This window comes from Scyliorhinus canicula, chromosome 1 (assembly GCF_902713615.1).
Source record: "Scyliorhinus canicula chromosome 1, sScyCan1.1, whole genome shotgun sequence".
Lineage (NCBI taxonomy): Eukaryota > Metazoa > Chordata > Chondrichthyes > Carcharhiniformes > Scyliorhinidae > Scyliorhinus > Scyliorhinus canicula.
The window spans coordinates 192,530,571-192,543,522 of NC_052146.1; the positions used below are offsets into that span (position 1 = coordinate 192,530,571).

General features: G+C 47.7%; 1 protein-coding gene across 9 annotated transcripts in view; it reads left to right on the top strand.

The window, feature by feature from the left end:
• Positions 1 to 12,952, top strand: part of LOC119970531 (pleckstrin homology domain-containing family G member 1) — a 285,870-nt gene that overhangs the window by 181,955 nt on the left and 90,963 nt on the right. For all 9 annotated transcript variants that reach the window (XM_038805311.1, XM_038805331.1, XM_038805319.1 and 6 more), the window contains one exon: positions 8,087 to 8,637. In XM_038805311.1, the coding sequence (XP_038661239.1) occupies positions 8,087 to 8,637 (551 nt within the window). The remainder of the gene's footprint in view (positions 1 to 8,086; positions 8,638 to 12,952) is intronic.

Consider the following 12,952-nt stretch of genomic DNA (forward strand, 5'->3'; position numbering starts at 1 on the left):
GATCGGTTGGGTGCACTACTGAGAATGAGAGCTGAGTGGTCCTTGGATCAGCTGGCACAGGTGAAAGAGTTCTCGCAGAGAGAGAAGGCATAGAAGTAGAGGAGCAAATGCCCCTGCTGGGGGATGCAATCCAGTCTCTTGGTGTTCTGAGAAAAGCACCTTTTTTGAATGATATTTCCACTCCCTCCCCCAAAACTTGCAGTTTGGTTTTCAAATCCCTACATTACAACAGGCCACTGAATTCTCTGCTTCTTGTCCTCCTATTCAGTTTACGCAACTGTAAAATCAATTTGTTACACACTAACACAGACCTGCAATAATTACCTTTTATTTTGAAAGCACACTGGTTTTACTAAAGATATTATAGACCATTTCCATGATGCACTCTGATCTAAAGGAGCACATGTTTAATAGAAATTTAGCAACTATATTTGGCTCACCTGTAGCATTCTTACCTCTGGATTGGATGGTTACGGGTTCAAATGCCATTCCAACATGTTTAATGTAAAATCTGGGCTTGCAGTCCAGTCCAGCACTGAGGGATTGCATTTTTCAGGACGTTAAACCAAGGTCTCATCTATCCTCTTTGAGTTGAAGAGTATTTTCTTTGAAGGACAAAGAGAGTCTCCAGTACTTATCCCTCGATAAACACAAAAACAAAATTATTAAGGTCATTATCATATTCCCGGTTACACTCCCAACAGTACACCACGACAGTAACCTGGGACACCTTGAGGTCACAAAGGGGGGACTAAAAGTGGGTCTTTAGGATGTGAACACAAATAGAGCTGAGGAGGGGTGGGAGAACATTTTGCTTGAGTTCTGAATGAAAGCAGTTGTACTGCCTATCATTTTGAGCATAAAACCTGGCAGCACGGCAGCACAGTGGGTAACACTGTTGCTTCAGAGCTCCAGGGCCCCAGGTTTGATTTGTGGCTTGGGTCACTGTCTGTGAGGAGTCTGCACGTTCTCCTCGTGTCTGCGTGGGTTTCCTCCGGATGCTCCAGTTTCCTCCTACAAGTTCCAAAAGACGCGCTGTTAGGTGAATTGGATATTCTAAATTCTCCGTCCGTGTACCCGAACAGGCACCGGAGTGTGGCAACTAGGGGCTTTTCACAGTAACTTCATTGCAGTGTTAGTGTAAGCCTACTTGTGACAATAAAGATTATTAAAATTATTAAAACCTGCAAATGTTGAACTTTTGTAGATCATTTGAGGGCCAGATGAAAAGCACTTCTCTGCAATTGATGTAAACGATGAGCCGCAAATTTTTCCATCAGAAAATATTTGTTAGCCTTTGAAGTCGACCTTCTACCTGCTGTACCTGATATTCAGCTGGGACTGCACTGCAGTGTTGTGACGGTCTCTGCAATGCGGGGTTGCTCCGAGCTCCCCCACATATACTGAGTTTGAGGAGTGACTCTGCTCGCAAGGCTGTTTATCTGCTTTTAAAAATAAGTCTTGTCGTTTAAAAACCCTTCCTGCTGTGTAATCGGTTTATCGGATAGTGATTTATAGAATTTAGCAAACAATTTTTGCTCTCAATTGAGTGAGGCACTGTTGGATGTCATGTGCCTATCCTTAGTGCTGCATGGCTGTCAATAATGGGGATTTTGGGACATATTTGAAGTTGTTTGTGTTTGCCTGCCTGTCGAACTCTATTTCTGACATGGGAAGTTGTACGGATCTTGTTGGTTTAAAGCCCGTGATGTATACCCATAATCCAGCGGAGTTCTGGAGCATGCTAATGTCCTGTAGGGAAGGAAATCTGCTGTCCTTACTGGTCTGGCCTACATGTGACTCCAGACCCACAGCAATGTGGTTGACTCTCAAATGGCCGAGCAAGCCACTCCGTTCAAGGGTAATTGAGGATGGCAATAAATGTTGGTCCAGCCAGTCATGCCCACATCTCGGTAATGAATTAAAAAGAAATTGCAGGTAACCTGGCTCTGGTACTCCCTTAAGAAGTTGGAGCACTAGTAACACTGTGTACAGCTACAAGACTTGGGAATGTAACAGTCGATCTGTGGGTTTCAGACTGGTGTATTCCTTCAATGACGACAAAAGTGGAATATGTTAACACCGGATGAAGCAAAGCTTGTTCTGATCATATGCTACTTATTCGCTGTAAGTGAAACATGCAGAACAATTGAGGTTTCATACAATCAGTCCCATTTATGTTGAGAAACTGATACAAAAAACAGGAATGCAACTGGGTCAACTAACTTGAATTGCCCTGTAGCCTGTCCTGGCTTTCAGGAAAGAGGTTGACTCGAGAGGCAACCACAACCTAATGTACGCAAGGACAGGCAATGCTGTTTAGGACTGTTCACAGCTTCAGAGAAACGAGTTGAGGTGCACCCAGTCTCTCATGGTTAAAATAGAGGGACAAGGATTGTAACCGAGGTTTTCAAGAAGAATGATACAAACATACGAACAACAAAGAGCAGGAGTAGGTCATTTGGCCCTGGGGAGGGGGGGTTGGGGGGGGGGGGGGGGGGGGGGAGAGCTGCCGTTTAATACGATCATGGCTGAATTTTTTAAATTAAATTTAGATTACCCAATTATTTTTTCCAATTAAGGGGCAATTTAGCGTGGCCAATCCACCTACTCTGCACATTTTTGCGTTGTGGGGGCGAAACCCACGCAGACACGGGGAGAATGTGCAAACTCCACACAGACAGTGACCCAGAGCCGGGATCGAACCTGGGACCTCAGCGGCGTGAGGCGGTTATGCTAACCACTTGGCCACCGTGCTGCCCAATCATGGCTGATCTGATGGTAATGTCAAATATGCACTCTGTCTGCTCCTGATAACTATTGCCCCACCCCATTCTTACCAAAAATCTATCCACCTCTGCCTTATAATATTCAAAGACTCTGCTTCCACCACCTTTTCAGGAAGTGTTCCAAAGGCTCCCAAGTCTCTTGAGTTAAAAGGATTTAATCCGCTTTCTGTTTGAAGTGGGTGACCCTTTAGTTCTAGATTCTCTCACAAGAGGAAACATCCTCTCCATATCCACCCTGTCAAGACCCCTCAGGATCTTGTGTTTCGATCCTGCCACCTGTTCTAAATTCCAATGGATAAAATCCTAGCCTGCCCAACATTCCCTCATAAGACAACCCACCAATTCTAAGTCTCAGCCTGGTAAATCGTCTCTAACCTGCTTCCAGTGCATTTAAATCTTTCCTCCAAGAGTGGAATTTTCTGTTATTTGCACAACGTGCTGGCTGAGATGAGAAAAAATATTTACTAGCTTCTCCTGTAGCAGTGTAAGACCACATCCTTGAAGGCTGAGGGCGGAGCAGGTTAGGAAACAAAGCAAAAGAGCATCTCTAACCCTTATTTCCCTAACTCCGTTAATTGCCCAGCACTCCTATTGTAAGTTGTACTTCTTGCAGTGATCCATACTTAAGCAATTGGTCCCCCTGGGCCTGATGGCCTACATCCTAGGGTGTTGATGGAAGTGGCAGCGGAGATGGTGGATCCATTGTTTATAATATTCCAAAATTCCCTGGACATGGGAAAGGTTCCAGTGGATTGGAAAAATGCTAATATAACGCCCTTGTTCAAAAAGGGAGGGAGCCAGAATGTGGGTAAATTACAGATCTGTTAGCTTAGTTTTTACAATCGATTATCAAGGAAGGAGTATCAGGACGTTTGGAAAGCTGAACGCTATCCATCAGAGTCGGCATTGTTTTTATGAAAGGCAAATCATGGTTTGACTAATTTACTAGAGTTCTTTTGAAGATGTAGCAAGCAAATTAGATAATGGGGATCCTGTAGATGTACTATATCTGGACTTTCGGAAGGCATTTGATAAGATGCCGTACAGAAGGTTAATTCACAAGGTGAAATCACATGGGATTAGGTGTAACTTATTAGCTTGGATAGAAAACTGGCTGATAGACAGAAGATAGAGTCAGGATAAGTGGGTCTTTTTATGGATGGCAAGATGTAAGTAGTGGGGTGCCACAGGGTTTGGTCCTTGGGCCCCAGCTATTTACAATCTAGGATACAGGGATAGAAAGGTTCTGTAGCCAAATTTGCAGATGACACAAAAATAGGTGGGACAGTAAGTTGAAATGAGAAAATAAGAGCCTTGCTAGGAGAGTGGGCCAAAATGTGGTAGACGGAGTTTAACGTTGAGAAGTGTGAGATCATGCATTTTGGTCAGAAAAATGGGAAGGAAAACTATTATCTAAATGGGGAGAGACTTTGGGATGCTCCGATGCAGAGAGATCTGGGTGTCCTTGTTCACGAGTCACAGAAAACTAGCACGCAGGAACAGCAGATGATAAAGAAAACAAATGGAATGTTCACATTTATACCGAAAGGAATAAAGTCTAAAGGTAAGGAAGTGTTGTTGCAACTATACAAGTCATTGGTGAGACACACCTGGAGTATTGTGCACCGTTTTGGTCCCCTTATCCGAGGAAAGATGTAGTAGCTTTGGAGGCAGTTCACAGGAGGGTCACTCGGTTGATTCCAGAGATGAAGGTTTGTCGTATGAAGAGAGATTGAACAGAAGGGCAATCAAGTTGAGGTGTACAAGATGATAACAGGTATGGATAAAGTAGACATGGAGCGAATGCTTCCTCTTGTGGGGCGTTCTAGAACGAGAGGTCGTAGTCTTCGGATAAGAGGTAGAAAATTTAAAACCGAGATGAGGAGAAACTACTTCTCCCAGAGTGCAGTGGATGCTGGGACAGTGAGTAAATTTAGAGTTAGACAGATTTTTAATTGGTAATGGGTTGAAAGGTTATGGAGAATGGGCTGTACGGTGGAGTAAAGGCCAGGATGAGATCAGACATGATCGTATTGAACGGTGGAGCGGGCTCGAGAGGCTAAACTGCTTAATCCTGCTCCTAGTTCATGTGTTCTAAGAATGAACTACTCTGGCTGATTTCACCATCCAGCTCTTGGCCTGTAGCACTGTAGTTTACAGCACCCCAAGCACAAATATGGTGTTCATGATCAATAAGAGGATTTCTTTATTATAAAAATTTAAGAGTATCCAATTCTTTTTTTTTCAATTAAGGGGCAATTTAGCATGGCCAATCCACCTACCCTGCACATCTTTGTGTTGTGGGGGTGAGGCCAAGCAGACACTGGGAGAATGTGCAAACACCAGACAGTGACCCAGGGCTGAGAGTGAACCCGGGTCCTCTGAATAAGCAAATTTCTTGATTAACATGAAGATCAGGGGTTACGGCATATCAGCCATGATTGAAATGGTGGAGCAGACCCGATGGGCTAAATGGCCTAATTCTGCACTGATATCTGAACTCTTATGAACCCTTTGCCCTGATGCACCAATTTCTCACTTTGAACCAAACCCCCAACTATCCTCACTCGGCCTCTTGTCTCACTCGGGATAAAGTCTTCGCTCACTGACCTTGCTCCTCTTGCTGACAATGAATTGAATTTATGGCTCCTTTGAATTACATTTATAGCTCCTTTGCAGAAGCCAAAGTCAATGAACTACTTTTGAAGCATAGTCGCTGTTATACTATCGGGCGCACAGTTGTCCATTTGCACACAGCAGGGTACGATGACCAGGTCATTAGTTTTGCGTGCATTTTCTCTCCAAAAATGCTGCTTCGTCTGTTTTAGTGTTAGTTGAGGGATATATCTAGACATTGGGGAGAATTGAATTGTCCTCTTCACAGAACATCTCACCTGAAAGATGCCATCTCTGACAAGTGTAGCACTCCCATCAGTGATGCATTCAAGAGTCTGCTGGGATTTTATGCTGAAGTCTCTGAAATAGGACATGATTGACAAGACAGGAAAGTTGATGAAAACAAGAAGAAACAAAAGTGAATTGGAGTCGGATTGAGACAAACACCAAGCACAGATTAAATTTGGGAGCTGGGAAGAGTGATCAATAGGATTGTGTCAAACCTGAAAGTGGGGGTGTAGTGAAATTTATCTTGAGGTAATATAAAAGGCACAAGTGTAGTGATTTTGGTAGGGGCCAGGAACATGTTAGGTGGATTGGCCATGCTAAATTGCCCTTAAGTGTCCAAAAAGGTTAGGAGGGGTTATTGGGTTACGGGGATGGGTGGAAGTGAGGGCTTGTGGGTCGGTGCAGACTCGATGGGCCGAATGGCCTCCTTCTGCATTGTATGTTCTATGTTTATAAAATCTGAAAATGCAGGTATTTACTAAAAGAATAAAGCCCAAGGTTCCTTGTTTTCAAATCCAAATGAATGTTACTACAGCCAAATCTGGAACATGGATACTAATAAATGCACTCCATCTTCAGATAGTCAGTTGCTAAAGCTCTTGCGAGCACATGCACTCCTCACCTTGGTTATACTAGAAGTCCAACTTATTTGGGTGGCCTTTCAGTTAGCAAGATTTTTACACCCTTTTAGCAGCACATTGAATCCTGCTTGGAAAGAGATGTTGTTTTTTGTCAGCAAGCGTATGTCTCTCTGGAAGAGGACAAGACTAGTATTTATGATCATCTCCAGTTCCTCTTCAGAAGCTGATGGTGCAGGTTAGGTGGATTGGCCATTCTAAATCGTCCTTTACCGTTACATGGGGTTATGTCGATACGGGGATAGATGGGCGAGTGAGCCTAGATAGGGTGCTCTTACAGGGTCGGTGCAGACTTGATGGGCTGAATGGGCTCCTGCATTGCAGGGATTCTATGAATTGATGCACTTAAACGCAAGCTTGATGAACTGATGAGGGTGAATGGAATAGAAAGATATGTTGATGGGGTGAAATAAAGTAGGGCGAGAGAGGATGTGTGTGGAGCATAAACACCAGCCTGAATCTGTTGGGCTGAGGGGCCCATTCCTATATTGTAACATTATGTCACTTGTCTGAGGAATGCATCATTCTAGGTGACATTTGGCTAATCATGGGTGGCTGAGCAGTATTGTCTTCCTTCCAAAATACGGCTTTATAATCCCTCTGAACCGTACAAGTGATGGCTCCAAGCTTATCCAGTGAGTATCTGAACTGTGCAGTCCAGTTCATTCTGTGGTGTGTTGTTAGTTGGCTGTGGCCGATAAATTGGCCTCAATACTGGGCTCATTGGGAGGGGGTGGTGCTGCTGGTGGAAGGGGAGATTGCCCATATTTCCTGATCGTATCCAATGACTACTGCTGCAAGCTGGCAGGATTCTGGATTGGCTTGCGAGGACCTTGACCGTTGAATAAACTGCTGGCACTTGCTCTCTGGGCTGAAACGTGGAAAAAAAACTCACTAATATGAGGTATCTTTTATCCCTTGACCAAAATTCATGGCCATGAGGCCTGCTGCAGTTCAAAGACTGCCAGTGTTGACCACTGACGTGAACAATGGGAACTGAGTATCAATTGACTTTACTGAGAACAATAAAGTACTGAGGGGGTAACTGTACTCCATTGTAGAGTCAAACACTTTTGAGAGTGGAAGAAATACTTTTTTAAATTAAATGTTGCAATATATTAAAAACCAATGTCCCCAGAGTACTTGCTGACATTGTTTCACCCTGACTGTCCCCATACCACAGAGAAACTCCATTGTACTCGAACAGATATAGAGAACGCTGCAGGGCTGATCCCAAGTGGAGAATTGTAAAATCTTTCAGCATCATGCCTGTGCTATCTCAAATGGCAGAGCAGACGCGATGGGCCAAATAGCCTAATTCTCCTATATCTTATGAATTTATGGAAATTATCCAATTAGTCCTCCTCCCTGCTCTTTTCCCATAGCCTTCCTAACCTTTTCAAATACATATCCATTTCCCTTTTATGATTGAATCTACTTCCATCATTCTTTCGGGGAATGCATTACAAATCGCAACCTCTTTTGTTTTAAGATACCTTCTTCTCCCCTTTGGCCTTTTGCCAATAATCTGAAGAGTTGCTCTGACCACATACTCCTAGTTGTATTGGAATTGTGTATAGACTTGAATCAATCAAGTACTGGCCAATCTATTTGTGACTCTAAGTACTCGTTTGAAACTTTTAGGAACAAATGTACAAAATTGGTCTTTAAAAATATGTCTGACCAATTCGAGTTGAATTATCCAGTTACTCCCCAAACTGCAATGTTTTATTTTGTTTGTTTTACCTTTTACAGATGAGTATCATGTGCTTCCAGATGTCTTACCACCTGTTCGAGAGACTGTCTCCCAAAGAGCAACCGTGACTGCTTCTGTTGGCTTCCTGCACAGAGATAATAGACGGTATGGTGGAATGAGGAGCATGGATTCATCTGACCGTGATCGCCCAGTAAGCTACAGTTCTACATCGTCCTCTGCTTCCTCTCGGGACAGCCACTGCTCCTTAAGCAGCGGTATGACCCTGGTCTCCAACAGCCACTTGGGCCTCGCCGGCCAGGAAAAGGAGGCTGGGGCCATCCGGCTGGAGTTGATTCCAACTGGGCACTTGCCCAGTACGGACGAGTGTGCAAGGAGTATGCCAGTTTGTACACATTCCGGAGAGGTTGGCAAGAAGAGGCCTGGAGTCAGTGGAATTGAGAGGGTCGACTCCAGAGGCTCCCACAAAAATCGTGCAACGTCACCAGGAGCAGCATCTGCAAGCCCAAAGCTGCTTTATGTGGATCGGGTTGTGCAAGAAATCCTAGAGACTGAGCGGACCTATGTCCAAGATCTGAGGAGCATTGTGAAGGTATTACTTGTCCATTGGATCAAAGTAGAGATTTTGGCTTGACTGTCAGTTCTGGTTCTTGCTGCATTGAGTCCAATTCAAGTGGGGAAAACAAATAAAGGGTAATGGAATGTTGGCCATTATTTAAAGAGGGCTAGAATACAAACCAATTGAATGGGAAGGGTGGGGGGGTTTATGTTTTCATGACACTACACACACCGGTCTGAATTACTTTTCAGAATTGAAGATTACGGAGTTGTCTAATGTGGTTTTTTTATACAGCAATTAGAACAGAGGAAATGGGGAATCCAGGAAAAGGGCACAGGATGTTTAAAATTAGAACTGGACCATTCCGAAGGAAAACCCAAAAGAGTGCAAATTTGGGTCACGCTTCCTCAGAACTGTTGAGGCTAGGTTATTTCAAATTTCAGAACTGAAATTGATGGGGCGGAATTCTCCGCTCCCGCACGGCATCAGGAAGGCCGTCGTGAACTCGGCTGAGTTTCTCGGAGGCCGCTCCTCGCACCCTATTCACCCCCCAGGGGGCTAGGAGCGGCGCTCCATAAATCTCGGCCGCCGGGCCTTGACGCTTGCGTCAAGGTGGCACGCCGAGAATGACGCAACGGCGGCGCCTAAGTGACGTCAGCCGCGCATGCATAGGTTGGCCAGCTCCAACCCGCACATGCGTGGTTGCCGTCTTCCCCTCCGCTGCCCTGCAAGATGTGGCGGCTTGATTTTGCGGGGCGGCGGAGGGGAAAGAGTGCGTCTCTTGGAGACGCCAGCCCGACGATCGGTGGGCACTGATCGCGGGCCAGTCCCCTCCCGAGCACGGCCGTGGTGCTCACTCACCTCTGCGCCCCCCACAAGCCACAACGAGCCTTTGGAGCCATGTTCACGACGGCAGCGACCAGGTGTGGTTGCCGCCAGCGTGAACAGGTCGGGAACGACAGGCCGCTCAGCCCATCTGGGCCGGCAAATCGCCGGTTGCGTGAAAAACGGCGAGCAGCGATTCTCCGAGCAGGGGGTGGGAGAATCGCGGGTGGGGTGCTAGGGCGGCATGTCGTGAGTCGCCCGGCCCTCCCGCGATTCTCCCACCCGGTGTGGGGAGTGGAGAATCACGCGCCCATGATTTTTGTTGGGTAATCAAGATGATGGGGATTGGGGGGGGAAGGGGGGGGGGGGGAAGAGAATGGAGCTGATGTCATGAGCTAATTGAATGATGGGACCGGTTCAAGGGGCTGAATGCTGCCTCCTGTTCCTATTCTCCTGGGACATCATGCACACACATTGAAAACGTGCTAAAACCCATATTAATTAATAACTGTACAGAATCTTCAGACTTCACATAAATGACACTGCACTTGAGTTTTAAATAAAGACAAATTCTGACTGCTTGAGCAAATGCGGCATAAGATCAGCTGCTCCATTGTTGACTAACCTTTATTTAAACCGTTCCAATTGGCCAGGACTGAAGTACAACATGAATGGTCGAGGCAGTTATGTGACCTGCAGCATGTATTAACTGAAATGTGGCTGACAGGTCTTGGGGTACACTTGGCTCCTCTTGTTGAAAGGACATTTCAGGTTTTTCGCTGTTCATTTTGTTTTCAAAATATTTTTATTTAGTTTTTTTATATTTTATACAATTTCTTCAACTTCGGGCAAGACCAGAACTGATGTACATAGTTGGCCAGACCTCTCCCACACCGCTCGCAAGTGTCCTCCACCCCCTCAAACCACCGGCTCATTCTCTACCACGTCAGGTGCACCCTGTGCACCATGTTTTTTGTTTTTTTTAAATTTAGAGTACCCAATTATTTTTTCCAATTAGGGGGCAATTTAGCATGGCCAATCCACCTATTCTGCACATTTTTGGGTTGTGGGGGCGAAACCCACGCAGACACGGGGAGAATGTGCAAACTCCACACGGACAGTGACCCAGAGCCGGGATCGAACCTGGGACCTCCGCGCCGTAAGGCCGTTGTGCTAACCACTAGGCCACCGTGCTGCCCTGTGCACCATGTTTAACTGTGTTCACTCAAACCTCGCAGATGAGGCAAACGCAACCCCTCACACCACAAACCCCCCCTCCAATGCCACCCCCATCTCCTCCTTCCACTTGGCCTTCCAGCAACACCATATCTTCCTCTAAAATCTGCCTATAAATCCCCACGATGACCCCACCCCATCACCGGCAACCCCCCCCCCGGTTTGCTGCTGATCACTACCTAACGTTCCGCGAGAACGTCAAGGAACGGTTGCCACCGCCCAGAGAACCCCTGCAAGGACCCTCGCAAGGCAAACTTTATTCTCTCTAACTCGAGAAATCCCGCCATATCTCTGACCCAAACCTCTACGCTTGGGGGCTTCGCGTCCCTCCACATTAACAAGAGTCTTCTTCGGGCTACCAAGGAGGCAAAGGCCAGAACTCCGGCCTCTTTCGACTCCTGCACTCCCAGATCCTCGGATACCCCAAATAATGCTATACCCCAGCTCGGTTTTATCTGAGTGTCCAAGACCTTGGATATAGTCTTTGCGAAGCCTTTCCAAAATCCTGTAAGTGCTGGGCATGCCCAGAACATATGGACATGATTTGCTGGGCTCCCTGAACACCTCACCCGTCCTCCGCCCCAAAGAACTTGCTCGTTCTCGCCTCTGTCATATGCGCCCGGTGCACCACCTTAAACTGAATCAGGCTAAGCCTGCCCCAAGATGAGGAGGAATTAACCCTGCCCAGGGCGTCAGCCCGCATGCCCTCATCCAGCTCCTCACCCTCCTCGGGGGATTCCGCATACCTCCTGTCCACCCTAAGTATCCCCCCCTCCATCCTATCCCTCTTCTCTCTCTGGCCCCTGACCAAAATTAGCTCCCCTCTGACAACTGCCTTCAGCGCCTCCCAGACCACACTCACCGAAACCTCCCCATTGTCATTGGTCTTCACATAGCTTTGGATACACCTCCAAACCCGCCCACAGACCTCCTCGTCTGCCAGTAGTCCCACGTCCATTCTTCACACCGGGCGTTGGCCTCTCTCCTCCACCTAGTGCGCGGCATGGACCGAGATCGCAATGGCCAAATACTCCACCCCCTCCACTCTCTGGATTAGTGCCCTACTTACCACGAAAAAAATCAATCCGCGAATACGTCTTGTGCACAAGGGAGAAGAAGGAAAACACCCTTGGCCTGGCAAATCTCCACGGATCCAGTCCCCCCCATCTGGTCCATGAACACCCTCGGGACCTGGGCCGCTGCCGGCCTCTTACCCGATCCCGACCTAGACCGATCCAGTGCCGGGTCCAGGACAGTGTTGAAGTGTTCCGCCTGCCCCGCATTACCAAACTGCATGACTCCAGATCCGGAATCCTACTCGACAGCCGCTTCATGAACCCTGCGTCGTCCCAGTTCGGAGCATTCACATTCACTAGCACCACCTGGGCCCGCTGCAACCTGCCCCTCGCCATAACATATCGACCCCCTTATTCCGCCACGTGCCTGCGCCTCCCGCACCCTCCAGCCCCCCAGGCGGAGGCCCCCCCGTTCCGACTCTCCCCGTTAACATCGATTCTCCCTCAGCCAGCGCAGCAGCATCCGCTTACCCCCCCTACCTCCCCCATTGCGTTCCCGTAAGTCAGCTGACTCATGCTAACCCCGGCTGCTCCCGCCTCCAACTCCAATACCCCTGTGGGTTCACCTTACAAATCTTCAACCCCCCCCCCCCCCCCCCCCCCCCAACCTAAGTGGGGTAGAGAGAGTCGTCGTCTCTTCTCCCCCCCCCCCCCCCCCCACACCCGGTGTGAACAGAGAAAGAAAAGCAAAACAAAGTACCGTACACTCAAACCCCCAGCTTCAGGTGCCACCCCCACTGTTTTGCGGGTAAACCGCGCTCTCTGTCTGGGCCGACCTGACCTCCTGTGATGCAGCTCTTCCCAACTGCGACCCCGCCCAAAGCTTCCAGGGCCCAGGACAAAGGGGTCACAAAAACGCAAGAAAACATGGGGAAAACCCCAACATAACATCCCCCCCCCCCCGGCCACCATCATCCTCCACCACATTACTGCAGTCCATTAACTCGAGTCCAGCTTCTCATTCTTGATGAAAGTCCACGCTTCATCCGGCGTGTCGAAATAGTGGTGCCGGTCCTGATATGTAACCCACAGCCTCGCCGGTTGTGACAGCCCGAACTTCACCCCCTTTCCGTGGAGGACCGCCTTGGCCCGGTTGAATCCCGCACGCTTCTTGGCCAGCTCTGCATTCCAGTCCTGATAAATATGGATCTTGGTATTCTCCCACCTGCTGCTCCGCTCCTCCTTCACCCATCGCAGGACACACACCTTGT